The sequence below is a fragment of the Acipenser ruthenus genome, chromosome 38 (assembly GCF_902713425.1).
Source record: "Acipenser ruthenus chromosome 38, fAciRut3.2 maternal haplotype, whole genome shotgun sequence".
NCBI lineage: Eukaryota > Metazoa > Chordata > Actinopteri > Acipenseriformes > Acipenseridae > Acipenser > Acipenser ruthenus.
The window spans coordinates 6042700-6068406 of record NC_081226.1 but is presented as its reverse complement, the minus strand read 5'-3'; the positions used below and the strand labels follow the sequence as shown (position 1 = coordinate 6068406).

Genomic DNA, 25707 nt, shown 5'->3' with positions numbered 1-25707 from the left:
TGCATTTAAAGTATGTAATAATATGTGAGCACGGGGTTGCACGTAATGAATTCACGTGCTGGGATTCAAGTGAATAATTAATTAGTAATTGAATCCCAGCACAACAGTATATATAGAGACACGTAGCTCTCACTCGGGGTTGGGTGTTCGTGAGTGGAGAACGGGAGAGAGAGGAGAGTTAAAATAAACGGAAAGAATAATAAAAATAATAGTAAGTGTTTTCACTCACCGTGTTTGTTTGTCTCCGTGCACCGTTTGTTAAGTGTCTGTTCGTTTTTGTTTACCTGTTTATTTTGGCGTAGAGTGCCGTGTCCTGTTTTTTGTATTCTCTTATTTTGTTTAATAAACGCTGAGTGCTACCATTTGCACTCAGCTTCTCATCACCACCGTCTGTCTGTGTTTTTCTCTCTCTCTCTGGTCTAAGTTCCTCCCTGCAGTCAGCCTGTCACAGCTATAATCCTAGGAAAACGCATGTATTAAATGATGTATTTTATAAACACAGCAGGTGAGAGTTTAAAATGTTTAAGACACAAAATAATGACTTAAATTACCTTGACAAAGCAGACATGAAAACATGTATTTTATTTTTCTTTTGAGTATAGTTTGACACACGTGGACATATAAAGGTGAGCTTTACGAAAATCTAAAGCCTTACATATAGATGGAATACACACTTTTACTATGGATGAGCTCTTAGGTATATTTTAGGAAATGTAAACGTTACAGGAGCCATTGTACAAGTCAGATATTAGAAAGAGATAGCGAGGCTGCCTTGGTGTCCAGATTAGTAATGATAAACACAGAGTGGTTAAGTGCTTGCACACACATGAAGCCTAACACGACAGTCGCCGCATGACATATTAATAAATTAATAAATGGTCTTTTTTGCATCAATCACTGTGTAGCCATTACATTAACAAATTGAAACAGCATTAATAATATGCAAACTTTCTTCTTGAAGTGGCATTTTGGATCCCTGGAACTAAAATATTCCTTTAAAAAAAAAAAACGACTTAAGAGAAACAAGATTTCAAATCGGGTTTGAATACTAATGTGAAAAAAAACACAACATCGTTGACCGATTGAAGGATGTCATCTCGCACGGCCGAAACCAAGAGCATTGCAAGTAACAACAATGCCAGCTTTGAGAGCTTTGCAATTACAATGTTCTTGCTAGCGCTCAGTCCACAGGCGTTTGTGTCCCTGTGAAAGTGCTTCGTTGGGCTGCTTTTATTCTCTGCGATGCTACCTTTCCTCGAGGCAAACTGTGCTCTTAATAAGCAGGAATGTGGGATTTTCATTAGAAATCATCATGGGTGTTCTTTGTAACAAGTATAGTTGAGTACCAGTAATGAAGATGACCATTTGTCTGAGTAACACACAAGTATAAAGCTTATTACTTGTACATGTTTCTTTTTGGGGGGGGGGGGGGGATTTCCAGTTTTAGCAACGCCAGCTTTGGTGAAACCCCTTGGGGGTGTGGAGAAGTACTATATATTCATTACAATGAAATTAATTTCAAACGATACTGAAGAAGGCAGGAAAGTACAATGCGTTTCAATGTGATCTTATATCTTGTTTTACTTTATACTTTCTTTTACTTTATTTAACAGTGGTCCTGAACTATAAAAGCCAGCAGCAATCTTATCAATGTCCAGAATTTACGATTTCGTTCCCAATTTCAAGCTGTTTGAAAAATGTGCCCAAACTTTTTAAAAGTTGCTTAGACTCTTGCTAGATTTTATGGATCAAGCCTCATATGTTGTAGAAACAAGTACATCGTCTGCCAAGAAACTGCTTCTGTTTCTGGTATGTTTTCTTTAGAAAATAAATATTTCCTTGTCTGAAACGTTTTGGCTGTCTTTATAAAAAAAAAAAACGACAATGTGAAATAATTAAAAAAATCTGTTAATTCACATTTCTCATGTCTGCTTATTTTTACATCAGTTTTTTTAATCAATTGCATGAAAACATTTTCAATAAACACATGGCATCAGTCAGATGTTAAATAAGATTTTATTGTTTAAAAACAGACTAATACAGCCTTCAAGCCATTGCACACTCCGTAAGAAATACTATACACTTAGAAAGGGTACATTAAAACAGGAGACATACTAATTATAAAATAAATATTTAAATGTGTATTTCTGTATAACTCTAAATGATTTACAAATGGTAAATGTCAAGAGTTGGGTTACAGAATATTTTCCAAGTCCAAACTTTACTATAGACTTTCAAAACAATCCACTTTGAAACCAGATCCCTTTTAACACTGCACACCACCACAATTACAGGCTGAAAGAGGGAACACAGACCCTTATTAAAACACAATCTGTATTCACATTGCTTACATAGGAAAGCCCTAACCGAGTCCTCCCTTCGTTTATCCCTTCGGTCGCAGTCCCACAGGTGCATCTCGCTGCCCCTGCAGTTCACCTCGTCCAGCCAGATGGTGCCGTTCCCTTGTTCAAACGTAGCCTCACCTCCCCTGTGCTCTCCGCTGCCCCACAGCCTAGTTGTCTGCAGACCACCTGGGCATCCTTCAGGTCCCAGGAGTCACCGCAGACTGTCCCCCCAGGACCCCTCGAACCGCATCTCCACCCGTCCGGAGCAGGGACTTGAGCTTCCAGCTAGCCTCAGCTCTGCTGGCTCTGGAATAAAACAGCAGGGCTTACTGAATCAGTTCAGCCCAGAGGCTGCTGTGTGACTATAGAGGTAGGCTTGGTATTCACATCTAGGAATGCATTGTTCCATTGTTCACTTAAAAAAAAAAAAAAAAAAAATAGACACATACCTTTCCCTTAAAGTCTGTTATAAGTTGTTCTGCTTTGTAGTCTCCTTACTATTGGAAACTATGAGATCACCAATTTTAATCATCACTGCAGCAGAAAATTACAAATTTGGCTCAAATGAACGGTAAACAGGCAACAATTCACAACTGTGTAGGAATAAGACATCTTTGACGTGTTTGGATACCCTTCCCTACCTGTACTTAACACAGTATGCCACTGTAAAATAACTAATTGTATGTATTACTTTTACAATTGGATATTTCTATGTGTGATATCAGTCAGAATGAATCTAATAATTCAAGGGTCAAGTCAATGAAATATGAACCCACCTGAGCAGTGCTCCTGAGTGAGGTCTTCAGAGCAGGTCTCTGGTATGCTGGAGACAGTTGGCTTCTTTTCCACTGTTAAAAACAAACAAAAAAATTGTGTTTTATTCACACTGCTAAAGCATGGGTATGTTTTGTGTCTCTTGGTGTTGAGTATAGTGGAGACATGTCCACAGTGAAGCTCACAGGTGCAGTATGCCAACTTGTATCTCTAAAGTTTCAGCTTGTAAACTCATACTGAAGGAATGAGTTTACAAGCTGGAATATGTAGTGCATTAATCCTGAATAAATAACTAAATCAATTAACAAATAACACTGTAGCTGAGCACAGCCCTGCTCTGGCCTCTCCAGTGTGGTGGGTATTACAGTGAGTTTGGTCAGGGCTCAGTATCTGCTGCTCTAGGGTTGGAGACATCAACTAGACCCCTCTTAGAAAGAGCAGTGCCTCCAATAACACAACTTCACGTTGTATTGCTGGTGTTCGGGGAGGCATGTTCCGGTTATCACTGGAACAGGATTTAAAGCTGTGGTCTTTCGGGTGGCTGTTTAGCTGCTGAGCCATTTGGTCACCAGCAGAAGAAAAACAGAGAGAGATCTTTACCTTTGCAGTCAATCTCAGCCACCTCATCATTCAGGCAGTCGTTTTGACCCCAGGATGAAAATGGACACTGCCACAGTGTAGTCATGCCCTCTGCATTCAACATTATCAAGTGTAAAAGAATCGCCCCTCTCCGCAGTTCGTTGTCTCTTTAAAACATGACCCAACACACACGAATTGATTTTTTAAAGTGCGGTTGTGCAATTTTTAATAAACACAAAAGCAAAATAAACAAAACAAAGACCTAGCTCTTCTTTGAGCAATAACTAAAACAAAACAGGAACCTAAACTAAAAGACAGGACAGCTAAGCTGTTTACCTGTAACAAATATAAACAGAACAGCACACAAAACAAAGGCTTCACTCTACCTTTTTCCTTTTAAATTACGGCTGTACCCACACACCAGCACAGTCAGGCTTCTACCCTCTTCAGCAGCCACCCAGAGTGGGCTGACTGCTCTCCTTATAAACCCTGCACCTGGCTCTAATTTTCAATAATAGCCAGGTGCGGGTAATGATTAATAATAAAACAATTAACAAAACAATTAAACAATTAAACAAAACAAACCAAAATGTGCCTATGCACATGTTTTCCTGCAGGGGGAATTTAACCCCCTCCCTGCTGTCTCACACAAGTCACTTGCGCGCAGTGCTAGATGCTGGAAGTGGTATTGATATTTCAGAACTCTCTCCACAGTTGACCTCACGGCATATCATCTTAACTGTGTTTTCATCCATGCCGTTATAGCAGACGCTGCCCCAGGTGCCATTGTAAAAAACCTCTGCCAGTCCAGAACAGCCCCGAGACAGTCTCAGCTTCTTGAACTCTGCGTCACAAACAATAGAAATGCGTTAGCAAGATGCATGTAGACATTCCAGATTAAAAAACGTCTGCTTCATTAAAAGATTTTCAGTAAAAGTGAAATCATGAAATGGATTAACTGCCCCCTGCCCGGTGGAGGCGAGCATACATACTCCTTGGTACATTTCTTAATTATTGGAAATGTTAAACAAATTGCAATCAAAATAAGCACAAATGCAATCACAATAAATAAATACAAACAGCTCAAGCAAAACATTTTAAAACCATTGTTGTGTGTTTATGTTTTCATTTATATTGCTTCCTTCATAACTTTCATATCTCACTAACACCTTACAAAATCCTGCTGTTAAACTAAAAGGTAAAGTCTTATCCAACTGGCCTTTTCCCTTTCTTTTAAAACCAATTACCCGTCTTCATCTATTTTACATTTATCTGGAGAAGCGCTTACTCAATTGTGAAGAAACTTGAGGGTATCTAGCAGAGTCACTTTGTGTGTCAAACCTACATTATTACATGTGCATACAGTGAATGCAAATGTTTAATTTTAATGAGCATAGCCTGTAGTTTCATTTCCTGTGCATGTATGAAGACACAAAATGAGTTTTGTTTGTGTGATTACTTTGCTGCAGCTTTCTATTGGTACAGTTATTGAATTGAAGTGTAAGGGTGTGATTCACAGAGTCATGTGTAACATAGAAGAGTCACAGTAGTAAGATGGCACAGTAGTGACTGATACATGAGCATACTAAATGAGAATTTTGCATTTATTTTTGTGGGGGCTGGCAGTGGGCTGGTTAGGTATAGTGAGTTATTACAGTCCTGTACCTGAACACACGACTCCCGCGTCCTCCTTGTGTCTGCAGTTGTATTGCCCCCACCCTCCTGAGGCACACTCCCACAGAGTCGATTCGTTCCCCTGACAGCGCAGCTCGTCCAGCCAGATGGGTCCGGTCCCCTGGCCGAAGGAGGCTGACACTGAGGCATTGAGTGCCGTCCCACACTGGAGCTGCTTACACACCACCTCAGCATCTGCCAGGTCCCAGGAGTCATCGCAGACCGTCCCCCAGGAGCCGTTGTGATAAACCTCCACCCTCCCAGCGCAGGCACCTCCTCCCCCAACCAGCCTGAGGGCCGTGTGATCTAGGGGGACAGAATCACAAGCACACCTCAATAACACAATCACTGCAGCTTAGGCACAGAATCAGTTAGTAATAATATAAATAATAACCCTATGATAATGCATGCCGATTTTCAGATAAGAATCCTTGTCACAGACTGTACCCATGGCAGTAATGTCAGTATAGTCACATTGAAATAACTTATTAACACAAGAGTTTGAATTGCACTAACCTGAGCAGAGCGTGGTCCCTTCATTACTGGTGTTGCATTTACTTGGTAGAGGCCCGACTCGACCTGCTTGTGCTGGTAGCAATGGACCTGAAGATAATAAGAGTGAGCAGGGGGGGAATGAAACACGTCAGAGCTGAAGGAACAGCACCATTATTTACTGCATCTACAGCTTCTACATCAGTCTACAGTTTGTTATCTTGTATGTTGAATCAGTTAAAACATAAACATGGTTTCAGAGTAATTCTGTTGTTTGGGCACTGTCTGTTCTTCCACCTGGAGCAAGCTCAAAGCTATTCAGAGATTTAGCTTTATAGAGAAATGAATAAACTCATAATGGTATTTGTGCTTTAGAACTCAGAACCAACATGGATAATTGAAAACTTAATTAAAAGTATAAATAGCATTTCAAACTATATAAGCTTAAATGTGAGACCGTTTGCTTTATTTGTATGCATACATAATGTATAAAATATCATAAACTGTACACATCTAATACACCCCAAATATGGGAACAGTTAATCAATACTAATGGGTATAAAAAAAATACTGCAACAGTAAACTGATTTAATTTACAATCCCACCAGATGGCAGTAGAAGATCTGAATACCTAGAATACTGAGATATGTTTAGCAGATAGGATGTTAAGTTACCTATTCAATCTTCCACCCATTAGAGTGATTACTACTCACCTGAACAATTCACTCCTGCATCATTGCTATGAGTGCAGGCACCTCGTCCCCATGCAGAGATGGAGCAATTTGATATGTGTGTCTCACTGCCATCACAGTCGAATATATCAGCCCGTACATCACCGCTGCCTTCACCAAACCAGGCCTGCCCCGGGACTGATACAGCGTACCCACAATTCAACTGCTTGCAGAGAACTGTGGCGTCCTGTAGATCCCAATAGCGATCGCAGACCGTCCCCCACTGACCATCGTACTGCAGCTCCACTCGACCAGAACAGGAGTCCGGGCCACCCAACAGCCTGTACTCAGTGTACCCTGCACACAGGGCAGCAGAGTGTGAGCAGGGCACAGCACAAGCAGAGAACCAGGACATGGGGTTTGCTTTACTCTAGCTATCAATCACAAAAGGGTTGCTATGTTCTTGTAATATTGGCTGCAAGGGCATGATTGATGGGCATGCATTTCTTTAGCTTTCTAATAGTTATGCATCAGTATTCATTTAATTACAGACTTCTGAAGAGTGACACTCATCTAGAACAACCCAATCCCTCACACCCCCGGGTATATGATCAAAAACAAGCTTGCCAAAAATGAAGCAGCATTCAGCTAGCGGTATCAAGTTGGTCAATTTCTATTTAAAAAAATGGCCCCATTGTATCCAATATATATAAAAATGCTTTATGGCATGGTAAGCTTCTTGAGATTACATTGGACATATGCATATAATATAAACATGTTATCTGGTTAAAAAAAGTTCTCACTTTGCATGTCTTGCTTTCTTTTACACTTGAGCCTCCTAAAGCAAAATCACAGAGCCCACATTGTAAAAACTTTGATAAAGAATCCTCGTTGAAACATTTGTCCAAATGACTTGCTTGCTATCCGCCCACAATGTTTATGGCCCCTGATTATAAAACAAGAATAAAGACTCACTGAAACAGACGAGGCCCACGTCGTTCCTGTGTGTGCAGCTCTGCTTCTTTGTGTCTGTACTGTGACAGTCATAGAGCCGGGATTCGTTTCCAAAGCACTGGATCTCCTCCGACCAAAGTGTACCATTCCCCTCCTTGAAATGAGCAGCTCCCAGCACCTTTTGAGGAATTCCACACTGCAGCTGCCGACAGACAACCTCTGCATCCTGCCGGTCAAAGCCAGCATCACAGACCGTGTTCCAGGCGCTCCCACGCAGTACTTCAACTCTCCCAGAGCAGAGATCGCTGCCACCACTGAGCCGCACTCCTTGACCTGGAATCATGAAACTGCAGATATTTAGACTCTGGTGCCAAAGCAACAACCTGTAAATGGTTTGCAGATTTAAATCTATGGTGAAGATAATTTTGTATGCAGTAAATGTGAAGCCTGTTTGAGATTCCATCATGCACAAGTGTATTCCTAAACCTTGTTAATTAGACAATTATAATTGCAGAAGTGTCAGGTTTTTGGTACTTGTGTCCTAATTTATTTATGTATCTATTATTCACTTCATTTCTTAATTAGTAGTAGTTAGTTTCACTATTTCAGTAGTTGTGTATGTATTTATTTTTGATTTTCACAATTATTAGTCATGATTGTTGGTTTTGACTATTAGTTAATTAGCACGTCTGTGGAAATTGCATGTATATTAAAGCTGGCATGTTAGATGTTAGCTCCTTTTAGGGGAAAGTAATTAAGGTTATAAATGGGATATACATTTGCATAAAATTATTTTAAAATACTACAGATAACAGTTGTATTTGTATTGTGTAATTAATTAGCTATCTACCTGCAAATATATGCTTGAATTTTTTTTTATATAAAAGTTTTAAATGTAACCCTGACCCTTGTTTTAAACTATACAGCAGTGTGGAGTAGTGGTTAGGGCTCTGGACTCTTGACCGGAGGGTTGTGGGTTCAATCCCAGGTGGGGGACCCTGCTGCTGTAACCTTGAGCAAGGTACTTTACCTAGATTGCTCCAGTAAAAACCCAACTGTATAAATGGGGAATTGTATGTAAAAATAATGTGATATCTGCTAACAATTGTAAGTTGCCCTGGAAAAGGGCGTTGGCTAACAAATAAATAATAATATAATTGACACTGATGGTCCTTTATACAAGACCTTACCGGGTTTTTAAAGGTGGTGGCACCAAACACCCTCCTGAGGCCATTCCAGCTGACAGCCACACCTTTGTATCCAATAGTGTTCCTTACAACAGTATGGAAGTACTAAATGTTAACATGCATTGTTTAATGTCTCCTTCCTGATTCTATAACGAATGAAACCGTGTCCTTTATTTTAATCCTGAAACATGCTCTATCTGAAATGGGTTTCTATAACACAAGCTCTGCATCTGGAGAACGCAAAACAAACTCCAATGTTTCGTTTTACTCAAAAGTTGCTGGAAAGCAGTCTAATTTTAAGTTTTAAATCGGCGTTTTGGTAAACAGGAAACCTGTTTCAGTGGTTGCTATGGAACTCCTCCCGTTGCTATATGACGTGCGCAGGGGAAGGGAAGTTTAAAGCCGGGTCCACACCTGAGCGTTCAGTTGCGCAACCCAATTGCTCCCGAAATCGCGCAATTGCTGTGTCCAAGGTTCCCGCGTCTAGAAGTTTAATTTTTTTATGATAACTGAGAGTAGTTTTTTTTTTTTTTTGGTTTTGACAACTGAGTTGACACGTTTTTTTTTTTCTTTTCCCCGTGTCTACAAGTTTAGAATTGTATTTATTTTTTTGACAACTGAGGTTACACTGTTTTTCTGGTCAGGTCGTAATGTGTGCAGTAATTAACGAGGAAGAGTTGGCTGTTATTATTTTTTCAACTGTTGTTATTTTAAATGCCATACTCCCTTAAGAAAAAAACAACGCCACTTAAAAACTGGACGAAATCGTTTAATTTTACCGCCGACATTTTTAAAATTAGCGCTTCTTCATGACAGGATATGCAAGCCGTTCAGTCAGCATTATAAGAACCAATCAGAGCTCTCGAATTGCCACGTGATCGCGATGTCTACAGAAGTCGCTCAGGCGGTTGTTTGGAAAGTAGAGCCCGGCTCTACTGCAAGCAGCTGGTTCAAGTTGCAGGGACGTCCACATAAGCGACTCAGGTGTGGACCCAGCTGAACAGAAGCAGCATGGCTACGCAGGGAGCTAGCAAGTGTTAGCAAACAAAAAGATGTTGAAACCTCGGAGAGTGAGGAGGATGACATTTTTAAAGAGATTTTAGAAGAAACATTATTTAACGCCAAAAATCCTAATCAATACGATCCAAACCACGTCAGTTTGACGTGTAGCCTTACCTTTTGTATCCTTGTATACAGCGAGATTACTAGACTTTCTATCTTCAGTCGCAGAAGAAAGTATTGGCATCCTTCAATTGAAACAATGGTATTCACTAATTTATTTAGTTTAATACATACTGTTAATTAAACTATACTTATTTAATAGTGATATGTTTTGAAGTTTATTGAACACTCATGCATCCTAGCAAGTAATAGTAAAGATTGTAGGTACATTATTTGAGTTCAGACAGGGAGTGCCAATACTTATGTCTGTAACTCAGTAAGAGCCCCGATTGTGAAATATGATGGTATCTTGTTTTTATGAAAGTCCCTTTTCTGTATTACTACCGTGTTAAATTGTACTCTTACCAACGCTTTTGTAAGGCAATCTCTATTTCGGTGTTTGGACTGCTATCTGACATCTTTCTACCCCTACACTACACCCTGCTGGAGGAAATGGTTCTGATTCAGCAGTGTCCTCTACGCTATCTTTAGCTGCACTGTCATTTATGCTTTCGTGATCTTTACGAGACTCTTGCAAGACCTGTTAAAAATAAAATAATTTATAATAGGACTAACAATTAATCGCACACATTTGTAAAACTTGCTGCCATCTAGCGGAGTAATAAGGTTATTTATTATCTGGAAGCTGTGTTTTTTAAAAAAAATACATACCCTTATTATTCCACTAGATGGCAGCATAAGACCACAAATAGCTAGGGGAATCATTATATATTCAGTACAGTACCACGTCGCATATCCGACCCCTGTGGACTGGGGTATAGGCGGTATGTATAAAAGTCGGGTTTGCGATCATCTATAGAAAAAGCATTTACACATCCATAAATAGGTTAGTGAACAAAAACAACACGCCAACTGCTTTAAACATGCGGACATTTTTTGCTTTAAAAGTAAACAAACACAAACGAGATTAATCAGGCTACAAATACACAGTGTTGCTATGCGGTTTGCTATAAACCATCTCGACGCAAGCTTTTTTTTTTTTTTTTTTTTTTTTTTTAAATAAAACAAACAGTAAATGTACAGTAACCTGCAACTGATGAATTCTTTCTTAACTCTAGAAGTCCCTGCCTCCCTGGTTCTGCTTTCTTAATATCTCTGTCTCGGTACTTTGCGCTCTTTCTTGATATTGCCAACAGCCGATAAGCAGCTCGGTTTGAATATTGCTTCGGCTATTTTAAACAAACGTCCGGTAAGCTTTGCGTTTATGAAGCTTGCTTTTGTTTAATTCAAATGCATTTAAATGCTACAACAGCACGCTGCCAATATCTGCAAGCGTGCGCTCCATCATATAAACACATTGCACAAAAGAAAGCTTTCTCGACTGGTGTATTGAAACGTCACTGCTACACCCAGCTGACTGACACGCACACACAGCCCGCCTCTCTTAAAGGGAAACGCACCACAAAGCTGATTGCTATGACGCTTTCTTTCTGTTTCCATCGCGGAAGCTGCATTTGCTGCCAATGCCATTACTTTCGCAGCCTACTTTTAATATTTATTTATTTAGCAAGGCGGTTAATTGACTGTATAGTTTTAGAGGGCTACAATCATTTGCGTGATTTATTTTAATTGCGAGCAGGGGTTGCATGGTGGTGTGTGCTTGCAGGGGTTACACGGTGGGTGTATGCCTGCAGGGGTTGCACAGTGATGTGTGCTTGCAGGGGTTACAAGGTGGGTGTATGCCTGCAGGGGTTGCATTGTAGTGTGTGCGTGCAGGGGTTGCATGGTAGTGTGTGCGTGCAGGGGTTGCACGGTGGTGTGTGCGTGCAGGGGTTGCACAGTGGTGTGTGCGTTCAGGAGTTGCACGGTGGTGTGTGCATGCAGCGGTTGCACGGTGGGTGTATGCCTGCAGGGGTTGCATGGTGGTGTGTGCATGCAAGGGTTACACGGTGGGTGTATGCCTGCAGGGGTTGCACGGTGATGTGTGCATGCAGGGGTTACAAGGTGGGTGTATGCCTGCAGGGGTTGCATTGTGGTGTGTGCGTGCAGGGGTTGCACGGTGGTGTGTGCATGCAGCGGTTGCACGGTGGGTGTATGCCTGCAGGGGTTGCATGGTGGTGTGTGCGTGCAGGGGTTGCATGTTGTGTGTGGATGTGTGTGGAGGGCAATCGAGGTGCAGGTTTGGTGTGAAAGACGGCTGAGCTGGGAAGCGAGTGCAGATAAGGGGGTGCAGGGAAAAGACGGGTAAGATTGGGGAAGATAAGTAATATTTTTTAGCTTTTTAAAACTGATTATGTGACGATTGTATTAGAAAAAGAAATATGGACTATTTATAACTTGACAGATATGACAAGATGCTAAACCAAAAAAAAAAGTGTCAGTAACTTTACATTACAAAAGTACAGAAGTTGTAATTATATATATATATATATATATATATATATATATATATATATATATATATATATATATATATATATATATATATATATATATATATACAGTATATATAGACACACACACACACAACAATGTGGCAATAAAGCAACTGTTTGAATACTAACATAGTTACAGGGCACCACGAGAGAGCGCTCTGCTATTGAACGCACGGCTGGTTTACCAGTATTGTTTAATAATGTTTTTTTTTATTATTTGTAGAACAAACTTTCCTTTTCTCACAAGGTTTTAGGATAGCGTTCATGGTTTTTATCAGAATCTGTGAATTATGCTACATTATGATGAATTCATTTTGACGAAACGTTCACGCAATGTTCTGAACTGAACGACTGAGCGAACCTGACAGAGTCAGTCCCAGTGAAGACAGTGTGCTAAATACATTTAAAAATAAACCCTGAAGCCTACTTCTAATCCTGTAGAGGAGCTTCATAACCATGTTTCCCAATGTATTGAACAAAAAGAGACACCAGGTCGAATGTGAACCAGGGACCATACACAGCTTTGATCCAAGTTGTCGTCCCATTAAAAATGTGACACATCTATTTTTAACATGTACAAGTTCCAAAACTGAAACACAGGTCCACGACAAAGTCTGGTTTCGATTAAACATATTGAAAGCAAATTTGATATCCTGAGCGCCCGTCTCTCCCAGGCAAACGCGGATTCTGACAGGAAACAGACCACACCCACAAACATAGAGACTTGGGAACACAATTACTAAAACAAGTGAATACTAATGTAAAAAACACAACAGCATACGAAACACTGCACTGCTGATACGTGCTTTACTGTAGAAGTGGTTGCTTTGTTTACATGGCCTGGCTTGCTAGATGTGTTTTATAACTCCAGTACAGGACTATTCTGGTTCCCGCATCGGCACCGCAGCACCAAATACACTTTAAAGTGGCTTCTTTTCTGCTTTTTAAGACACAAAATCATCTATAACGTCATCAAAATCAAGCGAGGTGGTGATTTTGCACGCAACACAAGTGAGACTGCCCTGCCTACACTGACAAGAAAAAAATGACTGTGTTGAAACAGTGCCAGTGTCAGTGAGTAAAGTTCTACTTTGCCTACGCATTAATCCAGCCCTGACTAGGGAGACAATTTCCATGCAAGGATAGGAAAAGGTAACCCAATCCCTGCCAGCCCATCACCACAAACACACAACACATACATTCATAGTTTACATTAATATTGTGAAACAGGGGACACTTCACAGTGTCACAGAATTACTGATGAAAATAATCATTCTGATGAAAAGTCAAAAGAGTTTGGTGTTTACACACATATTTATACTGTATAATCATAGTATTTACCTGAACAGATCACTCCAGCGTCGTTGTCGTGTGTTAAGCTATAGTCCTCACCCCGCTCCCATGAGCCACAGTCCTGCAGGGCAGACTCAGAGCCATTGCAGGAAACAAAAGACACCCAGATGCTTCCAGAGCCGGCTCCGAAGTGAGAACTGATTGGTGCTGATACAGCAGATCCACAGCCCAGCTGTTTACACACAACTCCAGCACCACGTATATCCCACTTATAACTATAAACTGTCCCCCACTGTCCCTCATGAAGAAACTCCACTGTCCCAGCACAGGGACTGCTTCCATTCACCAGCCTCAGATCATCACCGCCTTTAAAAAGAGAAAAGGGAATCAGAGAAGGGAGTCTGCACAGGCCCTGCCACAAGAGAACACGAGTTTATAATCACACACTGTTTACACTGCATGGAGTTGGATTATTCTCCAGATCACAAAGCTTTCCAAGTAAACATCAGCAGTAAAACTCCTCTATATATATTTCATGTATAGAAATGTTTTCATGATGTTCACACGCTGCATAAGGCGTGTGCTAAGAAGGGTTTCCACCAAGTCTCTGAGATAACACTACAGCAGGTAAAGTACCTGACAAATATTAAACTTTTCTGGAAACGCAGCACAACCCTGATAAGCATGCATACATCATATATAATTGTTCAAATACAAGCTTACTATTGTAGGAAATGTCATTGACATGTATTTGATGCTTCATATTTGGAACTCATAATTATGGTTCTGTTCGTTCTAGTAGTTTTATTTGTATATTTAGAAGCCTGTTCAGAATATTTGAGAGACTCTTTGTAGATACCTAGTTAATGTTTCAATGAGGACACTGTAGTGCTTAATGACACGGAGGTGTTACTCTTGGTCCAAAGAAGCAAAGTGAATGACAGAATAAAAGGCAGCAATGGTACAAGAAGCTCTACAATGCCCAGAACAGCGATGTTGTTACATCAACGTATTTCTAATTGTTATCAACTGTATGGGATTTTTTCAAAACTATTTATTAAACATCATGTAATTAGAATTACACAGCAGTGCACATTACAAAATGCAGTGAGCAGTATTGTGTAGAATGAGTAACATCCTATGGCATTGCTTTTGAATGCTACACAATGTAAAGTGCAGAGCGCAATTACTGAGAAATGGAAACAGAAATACCAGACATCAACTTTCCATACCCATCTGTGTACAACATGCAAGTCAGCAGCTTTATTTATTCATTTCTTAATACATTCAAACGACACTATAATAAACACATAAATGATCTTCTCCACACATATATTCACAATGCAGAACACTATACAAGTGGAACGGAACCCAACCAGAACACTATACAAGTGGAACGGAACCCAACCAGAACACTATACAAGTGGAACGGAACAAAACCAGAACACTATACAAGTGGAACAAAATACTTTTTTTTTTTTTTTTTTTTTTACTTTTTATTACATTTTATTTATTTATTTAATTATTTATTTATTACATTTAGACAGTAACCAAAAACACAGTAAACCCTGTCTAATGCTGCTCCTCTACATACCAGCATTATGTATCGGCATCATTTTGGGGTCCCAGACAAAGAAGTAATTTTGTAAAGTTAAAATTTCAGGGTACCTGAACAGAACTCCTACTGTATGTACTATAATAGAGTTTTTCAAAGTGTTAAATTAGTTTGTCATTTATACCTTTTTCAGGTACATTACTACATTTCACAGCAGCTTCCTCTATCAAGCAGCACACTGTATTGGGCAGCACACTTTTCTGGTCCTATGCGATGCCGGGTTAGACAGGTTTCTCTAGACACTCTTGCAGGGCTTCTCAAACCCGGTCCTCTGGACCCCATGTGTCTTCTGGTTTTCATTCCAAGTGAGCTCTTAATTACTTAACTACAAACGCTTAATTCAACTTATAATTTGCTTAATTAGACCTTTTTAATTGTTAGACCTTTCTAAAAAGTTGCAGAATTTAAGTTAACTTGAAATCTCCAGGTGTTTAAGAGCTGAACACAATTAAAAAGGCCTCATTGAGTGAATTTTTAGTTCAATTAAGGGTTTAGTTAAGTAACTGAGAGCTCAGAAGGAAGACCAGAAGACACTGGGGTCCCGAGGAGCGGGTTTGAGAGCCCCTGCTCTATATGATGCTACACATTCTGTAACAAAGCAATACTGAAAGAAACTAGAATTCAATAAGAAACGTTTCGACTAGAAGACTTTATCAATGTCTTCAGTCCAAACAAAGAGTTCTAATCGAAAGGATCCTCATTTATTTATTTATTTATTTATTTATTTATTTATTGTATTTCTTAATTCAGCACTGTTGAGTGTTTAATAGCTGTGGATGAATCTCTGTAATATGTTTTACAAATGCTCCATTGCTGACTGACTGCTTGTTGTATGAAACACATTTCATATAAAGATATTTAGCTGAAATATTAATTGTTAGTGTTTATAGATATTGTATATTTCTTTATTTTATTTCAATACTGGAATGTTCCAACTGTAGGATTTATTTTCTTCTTCAGACATTGTTTGAATGAAGTGCAGCAAAAAAAAACAAAAAGCCTTTTTGAGTGTTTACCTTTTCTTAGGAAAATAAACATTCAAAATAAACTGCGCTATTTTACTTTTCCTATTGCCCCTAAATGCATTTGCACTGTAATACCCTGACACACCCAGGGTCAGCAAGGAAACACAATGTAGCATAACATGAAATAATAATAATAATAATAATAATAATAATAATAATAATAATAATAATAATAATAATAATAGAATACATTAAGAAAAAAAATCTAAACATTAAACCCTGCAGTAGACCTATTAGGTTATGTCTGGTTTGACCTTGCCAGTACCTACGCTGACACAATTTAAAAATAATTATAATAATTCATAATTGTTGTGTTTGTTTGTTTTTTTTAAGTTGTAAAAGTCAGTTGAAAATCTTGCTAAATTGTATTTTTATCAGCGAGTCAGATTAGCCAGTCACAATTTCTTCAAGTCAGTTGTAAAGCCTAAATTCAGCTGTACCTGGGTAACATTTCACACAATGTTTTAATGTAGATATACCAGTATAAGAAATGTACCTGAAGCAAAAGCAAAGATTCTGTTTGCTGTTTTTATATCTGTATATATTATAATTACAAATGTTAATTAGTTCAATAATAATAATAATAATAATAATAATAATAATAATAATAATAATAATAATAATAATAATAATAATAATAGCAGATCAATATACCTGTATAATAATCTCTGTCTCTCATATTGTAATGAAGTTTTACAGATCCACAACAGATTTCATCTATAAAATCATTGAATAAGGTTGACTTCACATATTACAAATACAATATCGTGCAGTTACGATTAAAATAGAATGCTTTCCTCGAGCTCGATTAACAATTGCTCGTGCACGGTTTTTATTTTATTTTATTTTATTTTATTATTGAAATTATGTGAAATTATGTATATGTGAAGTCAACCTTATTCAGTCATTTATAAATGAAATCAGCTAAATTTAATTTTTGTCAGCTGGTCGGATTAGCCAGTCACAATTTCTTCAAATCAGTCGTAAAACCTAAATTCAACTGTACCTGGGTAACATTCCCGCTATTTTTTTTTAAAATAGATGTACCAATATAAGAAATGTACCTGAAGCAAAAGCAAAAAATATGGTTTCTGGTAATTACGTAATTCTCTCTTTCAAATCTGGCATGTGTATTGTTCAGTGTAATCTTGAGTGCTTGTATATCAGTGATCTCGGAGCTGCTGGTTTTATTCACCCAGGTGCAGATGTTGGGTTTATTTCTCGCAGAGAGCTGTGTCAGGGTTCTTAATCATCAATGTGGAAGAATAATATTGGAAATGTACAGTAGAATATTAAAATGATTTAACAAAAAATTATTTAAACATTATACTGCCTTGGAAAAGGATAAATAAGGTGGACATCACATATACAAATGCAAAATCGTGCAGTTACGATTAAAATAGAATGCATTCTTCGAGCTCGATTAACAAAGACATCTGGCTATTGCACGTGCACATTATTTTTAACTAGGTAGTTTATTTAAATTATGTGAAATTATGTATTTGTGAAGTCAGCCTTATTCAGTCATTTATCGATACAATCTGTTGTGGATTTGTGAAATTGTATTTACATTATGAGAGACAGAGATTATTAAATAGGTATATTTTTCAGTAACGGTACAATATGTGCTATTATTATTATTATTATTATTATTATTATTATTATTATTATTATTATTATTATTATTATTAGTTTTGATTAAGCAGTATCTTATACTAAACACTTCCCTGCTCATATACTGTTGTTATAACACGCATATTGTTCAGGTAGAAAGGAGCTGCTGTGTGTAGAAACAAACAACGATGCAGAAAGTTATCAGCAGTAACATTAGATTCTTACCATATTTTAAATGCTAAAAACAAAACTATGGCTGGAAAAATAAAAGTGTATTGGGAATATTCATATTTATATTTGGGGACATTTTAAAAATACTATAATGTGATTTTTAAAAAAGAAAATAGAATCAATGAAGTAAAGATTATTTCATCTTCCCTCGTATTGCTGATTTGAGAGAAATCAAACCTTAATACGAGCAGAAATATCTCTTTACACAACCTCGCCTACCTGACGTTTTATCTTTATATATTTACACTCTATTAACCAACATTTCCTCTGTCATTTTTTATAAACTGATCCATCAGCATAATGTTTTTTTTTTTTTTTTTTTGTTAAATCATTTTCACATTTTCCTGTACATTTCCAATATTATTCTTCCACATTGATGATTAAGAACCCTGACACAGCTCTCTGCGAGAAATAAACCCAACATCTGCACCTGGGTGAATAAAACCAGCAGCTCCGAGATCACTGATATACAAGCACACAAGATTACACTGCACATTACACATGCCAGATTTGAAAGAGATAATTACGTAATTAGATGGATGTGTAAGATCCCTTAAAACATTTTTTTTTATCTCATCCAGCGTGTCAATTAAACTTGACGTTGTCCGTCATAAAATTAAACATCTATCTATCAATCACAAACACACACTGAATAACCAGGGCATAGGCAAACATGAGCAGAGGAGCCCTGTTTTTTTCACGCTCCAGTACTGTATCTGATCACACGCTTTTGATAGATTTCAAAATGTTACCAATCAGACAAATCTCACTGGGATGCAACTCCATCAACAAAACAAATCAATACACAAAAACGACAATTTGAGGAAGCAGCAGTGAGAAAATTGCATCAATACAACGATATACAAATGAACACCATAAGGAATAATGTAGACGGGTCGTGCGCCAGCACCGTGAATAATAAGACTGTAAAACACTGAAGTTTATAATAAAATGATCATTCACCATGTAAAATAATAATAATAATAATAATAATAATAATAATAATAATAATAATAATAATAATAATAATAATAATAATAATAATAATAGACCACTTAAATTACAGGGGCATCAGATACAATTCAGCTTAAACAAATCGCTCTCAATGTTACAATTCAATTTTTAACATTTTAAACTGCTGCAGTACAACTTGTTCTTCAGTTCAACAGCAGCACTGCCTGACTATTCTGGTAGATTAACACACTATAATCTAGAAGTTACATCTTTGTGAAGTTGCAGGCTCACCAGCAGACACAGCCGTGGCACCATGAAGTGTTATTTCTGCAATGCAACACAGTTGGAAATACACTGTGCTTGAGCAGGGACTTTCTTTACAGTGAAACAGATTCAACTTGCACAAGATATACTCAGTATTTTAGATCCCATTTTACTGCATTGAGAAGTGACTGTGTCCACCTGAACACCAGTATCCCCTCACCTAGGCTGGGTTTAGGCAGGTTTGCAGGTGGAACCCAGCCTCCAGAATCTATACCTCTACAGTTCTATCCCAGCTAACAAACTCAATAAATCAATCAATAAAAACAGCCTTGAATGGAAAGCATCCTAATGGGCAGTTGTACCCACCAAGTCACTCAGTCCCTGGACCACTGAACCGGACTCCCTGTCTCAGAATAAATAACCAACTTCATTAAAAAGCTGTAAAGAAATAACAGCGTGGAACTTACTGGCTGGTGAGTGCAGAAGCAGGACAGTGAGACAGAAGATGGGCATGCAGCTCTCCATTGTTATCAGGACAGATGAACCCTCCTCTGAGCGAAGTCAAGACCTGTGCTTACCCCCCCTGAGCCAAAACAGCAACTGAGAGGGTGCTCAACGCCCCACAACACCAGCAGAAACACAGCCCCCCCCCCCACCCCACCAATCACACTCAGCATGGCCTTTTTGAGACAGAAAACAGGAAGATTTCAAACAGGTGTGTTTACAAATCAGAGGGCTCTTTTCAGTTCTATCCATATATATCGCTAATACATCACTGTTTCCTCCCAGACCGCCCAGAGGTGATGAAACACACGATACGGAAGAAAGGGGGAGAGATCTGAAAGTTAGACAAAGAAAAAAAACATTTTTTTTTTAAATTTGTGTTTATGAAAAGCTTGAGAAAGCTGGGTGCAGAGAGCAAGGAACTTAGTAGTTATCACTGAGCTCTGGGTTCGGAGCCCAGCCAGGCTTCACTCTGCCTAAAGGCCTGGGTTTCGATACTCTTGCATTGCATATCTCTTCTGGGATGTCTTCTGTTTTTGTGTGATTGAAACCTAGGATTTCCACAGCAGTGCTAAGTTTATGAAGCCATTGTAATACCCAATGCTATATCCCTACTTCTATATGCCCTGTCCATCACACAGCAGAGCCTTGTCTGTACAGGGCTGGGGCGGGATCAAAAGCTGTATTGCATTTGCAGACATGCCTGTACTGTAGGATGCTTTCAACCTGTAAGATACACACCAGGTTATATAGGCAGTAGTTTCTGTTACTTGTTTGGTACCAAGGCTGACATTGCAATAATTAAGAAAAAATTACTTATCTGATCTGGTCTACGCCATGGTGACTGTTCCTATTTGGCAGAAATGGGGGTAAATCTTGGGTAAGAACAGGTGGGAAGTATAGAGGCAGGCAATTCTGAGGTTCTGTAAGTCCCCTCTCCTTAGATCTTGTCACTACAGATTGGGAGCTTACAGCTCTCATCTTCACAAGCAGCTGTGTGACGTGAAGCTGTGGTCGTCTGTGTGCTGAAGCTGCTGATAACTGCTGCACAGGGTAACAGCACAGGGAGACAGTGTAAGAGTATTAGTGCTTGACAAGATGCAGAGAGCTGAGAATGTGATCTTTTAGTTCTCATGAAGGTACAGCGCTGGGTGATGTATATGGAGTGCTTTAATGCTCATTAAGATCCTGTAGAGCCTTATACAAATATTATAATAGGAATCATTAAACTATGAATGAAAAGCATTAGGGAACTGTATTTTCAATGGTAACAAGATACACCTCAATTTCCCATTGGGAAATTTACTATGTATAATATTAACAATCATACATACTGTAATGTTCCAAAAACCAATGCATTTACCAGTGGTATACTGTGCCATTATAACATTACTTTGGCAAACCAAGCTCTCTGATTGGCTGAAAGGCCTGTACAACTCTCCTAACAATGCAGTGGAGGCAGGTCCAAAGGGGCGCTTAACCTATAAGAAGCTCAAAGTGAATCTGTTAGCAACTGTGAAAAGTGTAGCGGAGCCCTCTGGTTTTCTCACTGCTGCTATTGTAGGCTTTAATAGTATTAGTTATACTGCCCCACTTCTATACTAATTCCTAATCCGTACATAACACAGAATACCTACTGAGTGCAGGATTTGTAAATGCTGCCAAAACCACACTGTGTGTCAGAATAGGGCTCTAACCACAGCCAGCTATTCAGAAGCCCGCATGGCACGAAACAAAATTTTTAATGAGGAGCAGCATGTCCCCTAGTGGCTCAAGCAGTAAAAGCTTTTTCACTGCAGAATCTCTTTATTCATTTTACTGCTGGTAGAATTATCAGCCTTCCTCCTCTAAAATGGCATCTCTCACAGAGGCGTCTGTCACATCCACATCACGTGGTGCTTGGAAGGGCTCTAATGCGTTTATATTTTTGCCTGTATAGAGAAGTGAAAAAAATTAAAAAGTCACTGATTACAAAGCAGTAAAGAGAAAATACATAAAGTACCAGAGGTATTATTATTATTGTTATTATTATTATTATTATTATTAGTTTATTTGGCAATGCAAGGTTACAGTGCTAATACAATATTTAAATTCAGTGTAGCTTACAGTAAGTGCAAATACTACTAGAATGCACTATGAGATAAGAAGAAACAATTTAGGATTAAGACCATTTGTATCTACAATGACCTAACTGTAGTGCAATAGTGCAAGGATAGTGCATCAGCTGAGGCTCCAGTAACATGGTGCTGAGGTCAGCAAGTCCAGTAAAGCCTTTTAAAGGAAAAAGTGATCTCGAAATTCAGGCATGGACAGGTATTCCCGCGTTCCAGATTACTGACTGACAGTCCATTTCTTGAGACAGTATTTTCATTGTAATAAATGGAAAGGAAAGATGAACAAAGAAATCAGGTAAAAATGCTGACATTGAAACCCCCGAGTCTGGAGGCCACAGCTGCTACAGATTCAGCAGACTCTGCAGGCTCCCATGAATCACATTACACAAGTCTGATTGTGCCTGTTTGCTCCAACTTATCACCCCTTAGGCAAATTAAGAACCCATCAATGAATAAAATGAACATACAATCACATGTTGTTAATGACAAACTTCAATTTTTTTGCCTTGCCCAAACAGTGATCTTACACACAAGTGTGAATGACTGTGGCTGGTCTGGGTCTGCGGTTCTGACCCGGGAAATGCGGGTCACCTGGGTGGTCTGTAACAACCTGTGCCTTCATTTTAGTGCCTTGCCCTCTGATCAATATTGGGCCCGCGGTCTTTTACAAAAGCACCCTCTCAATACAACATAACTTGCCTTTACTGAAGCATCACTTTCAGTTTTTGCTTTACTGAACATGTTCCGCTGCAAATCAATACTTTTTAAAATTTCTGCAGCTTTATCTTTTTTTTTCTTTCCTTCTCACTTGCTATGTTTTGTTTGTTTAGTTTCCTCACATCCAATTCCTTTAAGACCTTACCGTTACATCCGAGTCCTTTAAGAATATTGCAAAGTCTAAACAATGCAAACATCCAGAAATGAGTGAAAGGGATGTCAAGGGTTCATTTTGCAAAATGATACAAAAATAATGTGCAAATGAAGTATTTATTCCGCAAACAATCTCTGAACTCATCGCCGTGGTGGGTCTCGTCTAAAATAACCTAGATGTGAACGAGGTTAGGGTTGCAAGAATTTTGACATCAAAAGCTTTGCAAAGCAAAGTACCACAACATCTCAATATATCAGGAGTGAGAGACAGAGAAAGTGAAGGAAAGCAGGGCAGGTGTGATACCACAGGGGCTGATATTAATCTGTTTAACAAAAAAAATCGCATTTTCAGATTTTTATAAATATCTTCTTAAACCAGATTAACATCACCCTTATTTTTATTAAGTAACATTTAAAATCTAGATGTATTTTTTTAAAGCCTTCTTAATCATTGTAAAAAAAACAAAAATGCTTGCTGAAAAGAAAGTTTCCCTCATTTTTCAGATTTTTTTTTTTTACAAATATAAAATAAACGTAAAGAAGGTTTTTCCTGCTTCCTCTGGCAAGTGCTCTCAGCTGCAGCCGTTTCTTTCTTCAGTCTTGTCAGCAATGGGCCACATATGCAAATAATACATTTAAAGACTGAAACTTAACTCCCCTACATAGCAAATGCTCCACTACAAGTGCACAGTGTAATGAGAATCCACATCAAATGAATAAACTATCGATAGCTACATGCCACTGTTTCTGTTTCAAGTCGATGACTTCTGAACAGTTGGCTGTGGTTAGAGCCCTATTCTGACACACAGTGTGGTTTTGGCAGCATTTACAGATCCTGTACTCAGTAGGTATTCTGTGTTATGTACGGATTAGGAATTTGTATAGAAGTGTGGCAGTATAACTAATACTATTAAAGCTTACAATACCAGCAGTGAGAAAACCAGAGGGCCCCGCTACACTTATCACAGTTGTTAACAGACTCACTTTTATCTTCTTATAGGTTAGGCGCCCCTTCGGACCTGCCTCCTCAGCTCTGCATTGTTAGGAGAGTTGTACAGGCCTTTCAGCCAATCAGACAGCTTGGTTTGCCTAAGTAATGTTATAATGGCACAGTATACCACTGGTAAATGCATTATGTTTTGGAACATTACAGTATGTATGATAGTTAATATTATACATAGTAAATTTCCCATTGGGAAATTGAGGTGTATCTTGTTACCATTGAAAATACAGTTCCCCATTGCTTTTCATTCATAGTTTAATGATTCCTATTATAATATTTGTATAAGGCTCTACAGGATCTTAATGAGCATTAAAGCACTCCATATACATCACCCAGCACTGTACCTTCATGAGAACTAAAAGATCCCATTCTCAGCTCTCTGCATCTTGTCAAGCACTAATACTCTCATTACTCTGTCTCCCTGTGCTGTTACCCTGTGCAGCAGTTATCAGCAGCTTCAGCACACAGACGACCACAGCTTCACGTCACACAGCTGCTTGTTTTTCAGATTCTGTACAAACCACAGAGTCGGCGCAGCTCTTGGTCTCGGGCTAGTGTGAAGATGAGAGCTGTAAGCTCCCAATCTGTAGTGACAACATCTAAGGAGAGGGGACTTACAGAACCTCAGAATTGAACAGTGAAGTATAAAATTCTGCTATGTTGGCTGGTGCCATTTAAAGTTATTTGCTTATAACTATTATTTTATTATTTTTCTTTAAAGAAAAACATGCTTACTTTCATGTTTTATACACAGTTGTATGTTAAATTGATGTCTGCAATCGCTGTTCCTCTAGTACATTAAAGCCTCTTTCACACTGGCATGCTCTGTCCGGGTTGTGACCTGGTGTCACGCGGGTGGGCTACGTGATTTCACACTGGTTTTTGAAGAAGCAGGGTCGACCTGGGTGACAGAAGCAAGTAAATGCATGCACGCAATGCCCAAGAAGCAGCTTCCATCCAAGCTTCTCTGGATTGACTCGTCGACCCAAATGTTCATCCCTGATGCAATCTGGCTCATGGGGTGTCTCAATCAACAAAAATATTGCTAAACAGAATAAACAGAAATGTTGCTTCTGGAAGTGAAACCTTCACGCAGGCTTGGCTGTTTGTTGCTTTGTCGGCTTACGAACAGCCATCATGCATTTTGTCTCGCTCAACCCGGGTCAAAGTGCGTCAACCCACATCCTGAGGTGGGTCGCTGCCGACCCAGGGTACGTGGTATTGTGACCCGGGTAGCCAGAACCCAGGTTGGGACCCGGGTAGGAGCGTTAGTGTGAAAGGGGCTTGCACCTTCATTATTTCCTCCAAACAGCATACCTGCCTGTATACATACCACCAGTCCTGACCCCAGCCTCACCCCCCATTTCCACCAACAGGGACAGCCGCCTGGAGTTATGCAGCCAACTGCGCTCCACTAAGGGAGGATGCCTTTCTGGCCATCACCTCTCCCCCCCCATTATACAAAGGGAATGGGCTCTCCACAGCTCAGACCTACTGCTCAGGCCGTCTTAATGTCAGCAGGGAGGGGACATTTATAATATCACCTTTTCTCCAAAATGTTTAAAATGTGCATTATCAAAGAGGTACTCATCCAATAGGAGTGGGTCAAAGAAACCAATGTGAGGGTTCCCCTTAGCTTTATGAGCATAATAACTAGGCTCATATTTGACTTTAGAATGGTTTGGGGGCCACTAGACCTCAGTTTTGCCATTACTTTAAAGCTGTTTGATTCAGCTGACCTTATATTAACCCTATCCTGCCCATACATGGCAGAAAAGGGGGTTTGTAACTTTGTAACTCCTATTTTATTTATTGTGTTGTCCAGCAACACCACTGGAATTCAAAACCCCAAAATATTTCAAAGAAATAGAACAGCAGCACACTAACACTTATTACAAGAATGTCTTCGAATTAATTGACTTGTGAGCTTGTTTGTATGGAATTGTGATGTAGCGCCCCCCCTGCTGGCAGGTGCGGTACATCACAC

The 25707-nt window shown here is 39.0% G+C and overlaps 1 protein-coding gene across 1 annotated transcript; it reads right to left on the bottom strand.

Annotated features, from left to right (window-relative positions):
• Positions 1 to 2002: 2002 nt before the first annotated feature.
• Positions 2003 to 19806, bottom strand: LOC131706911 (scavenger receptor cysteine-rich type 1 protein M130-like). Its single transcript, XM_059008856.1, has 10 exons — positions 19697 to 19806; positions 13575 to 13892; positions 7511 to 7822; positions 6578 to 6892; positions 5889 to 5975; positions 5364 to 5678; positions 4085 to 4542; positions 3720 to 3865; positions 3122 to 3193; positions 2003 to 2651 (listed from the first exon to the last, which is right to left on the bottom strand). The coding sequence occupies exons 1-7, from the start codon at positions 19752 to 19754 to the stop codon at positions 4352 to 4354; spliced, it is 1596 nt and encodes a 531-aa protein (XP_058864839.1). The 5' UTR covers positions 19755 to 19806; the 3' UTR covers positions 2003 to 2651; positions 3122 to 3193; positions 3720 to 3865; positions 4085 to 4351.
• Positions 19807 to 25707: the final 5901 nt, after the last annotated feature.

Bases quoted from the DNA above. Each gene is read 5' to 3' on its own strand.
- LOC131706911 (XM_059008856.1), bottom strand. From the start codon at position 19,754: ATGGAGAGCTGCATGCCCATCTTCTGTCTCACTGTCCTGCTTCTGCAC. The intron at 13,893-19,696 runs GTAAGTTCCACG...CTCTTTTTAAAG, and splicing joins GCTTCTGCACTCACCAGCCA to GCGGTGATGATCTGAGGCTG. The intron at 6,893-7,510 runs GTGAGTCTTTAT...CCCTGTGTGCAG, and splicing joins CGTGGGCCTCGTCTGTTTCA to GGTACACTGAGTACAGGCTG.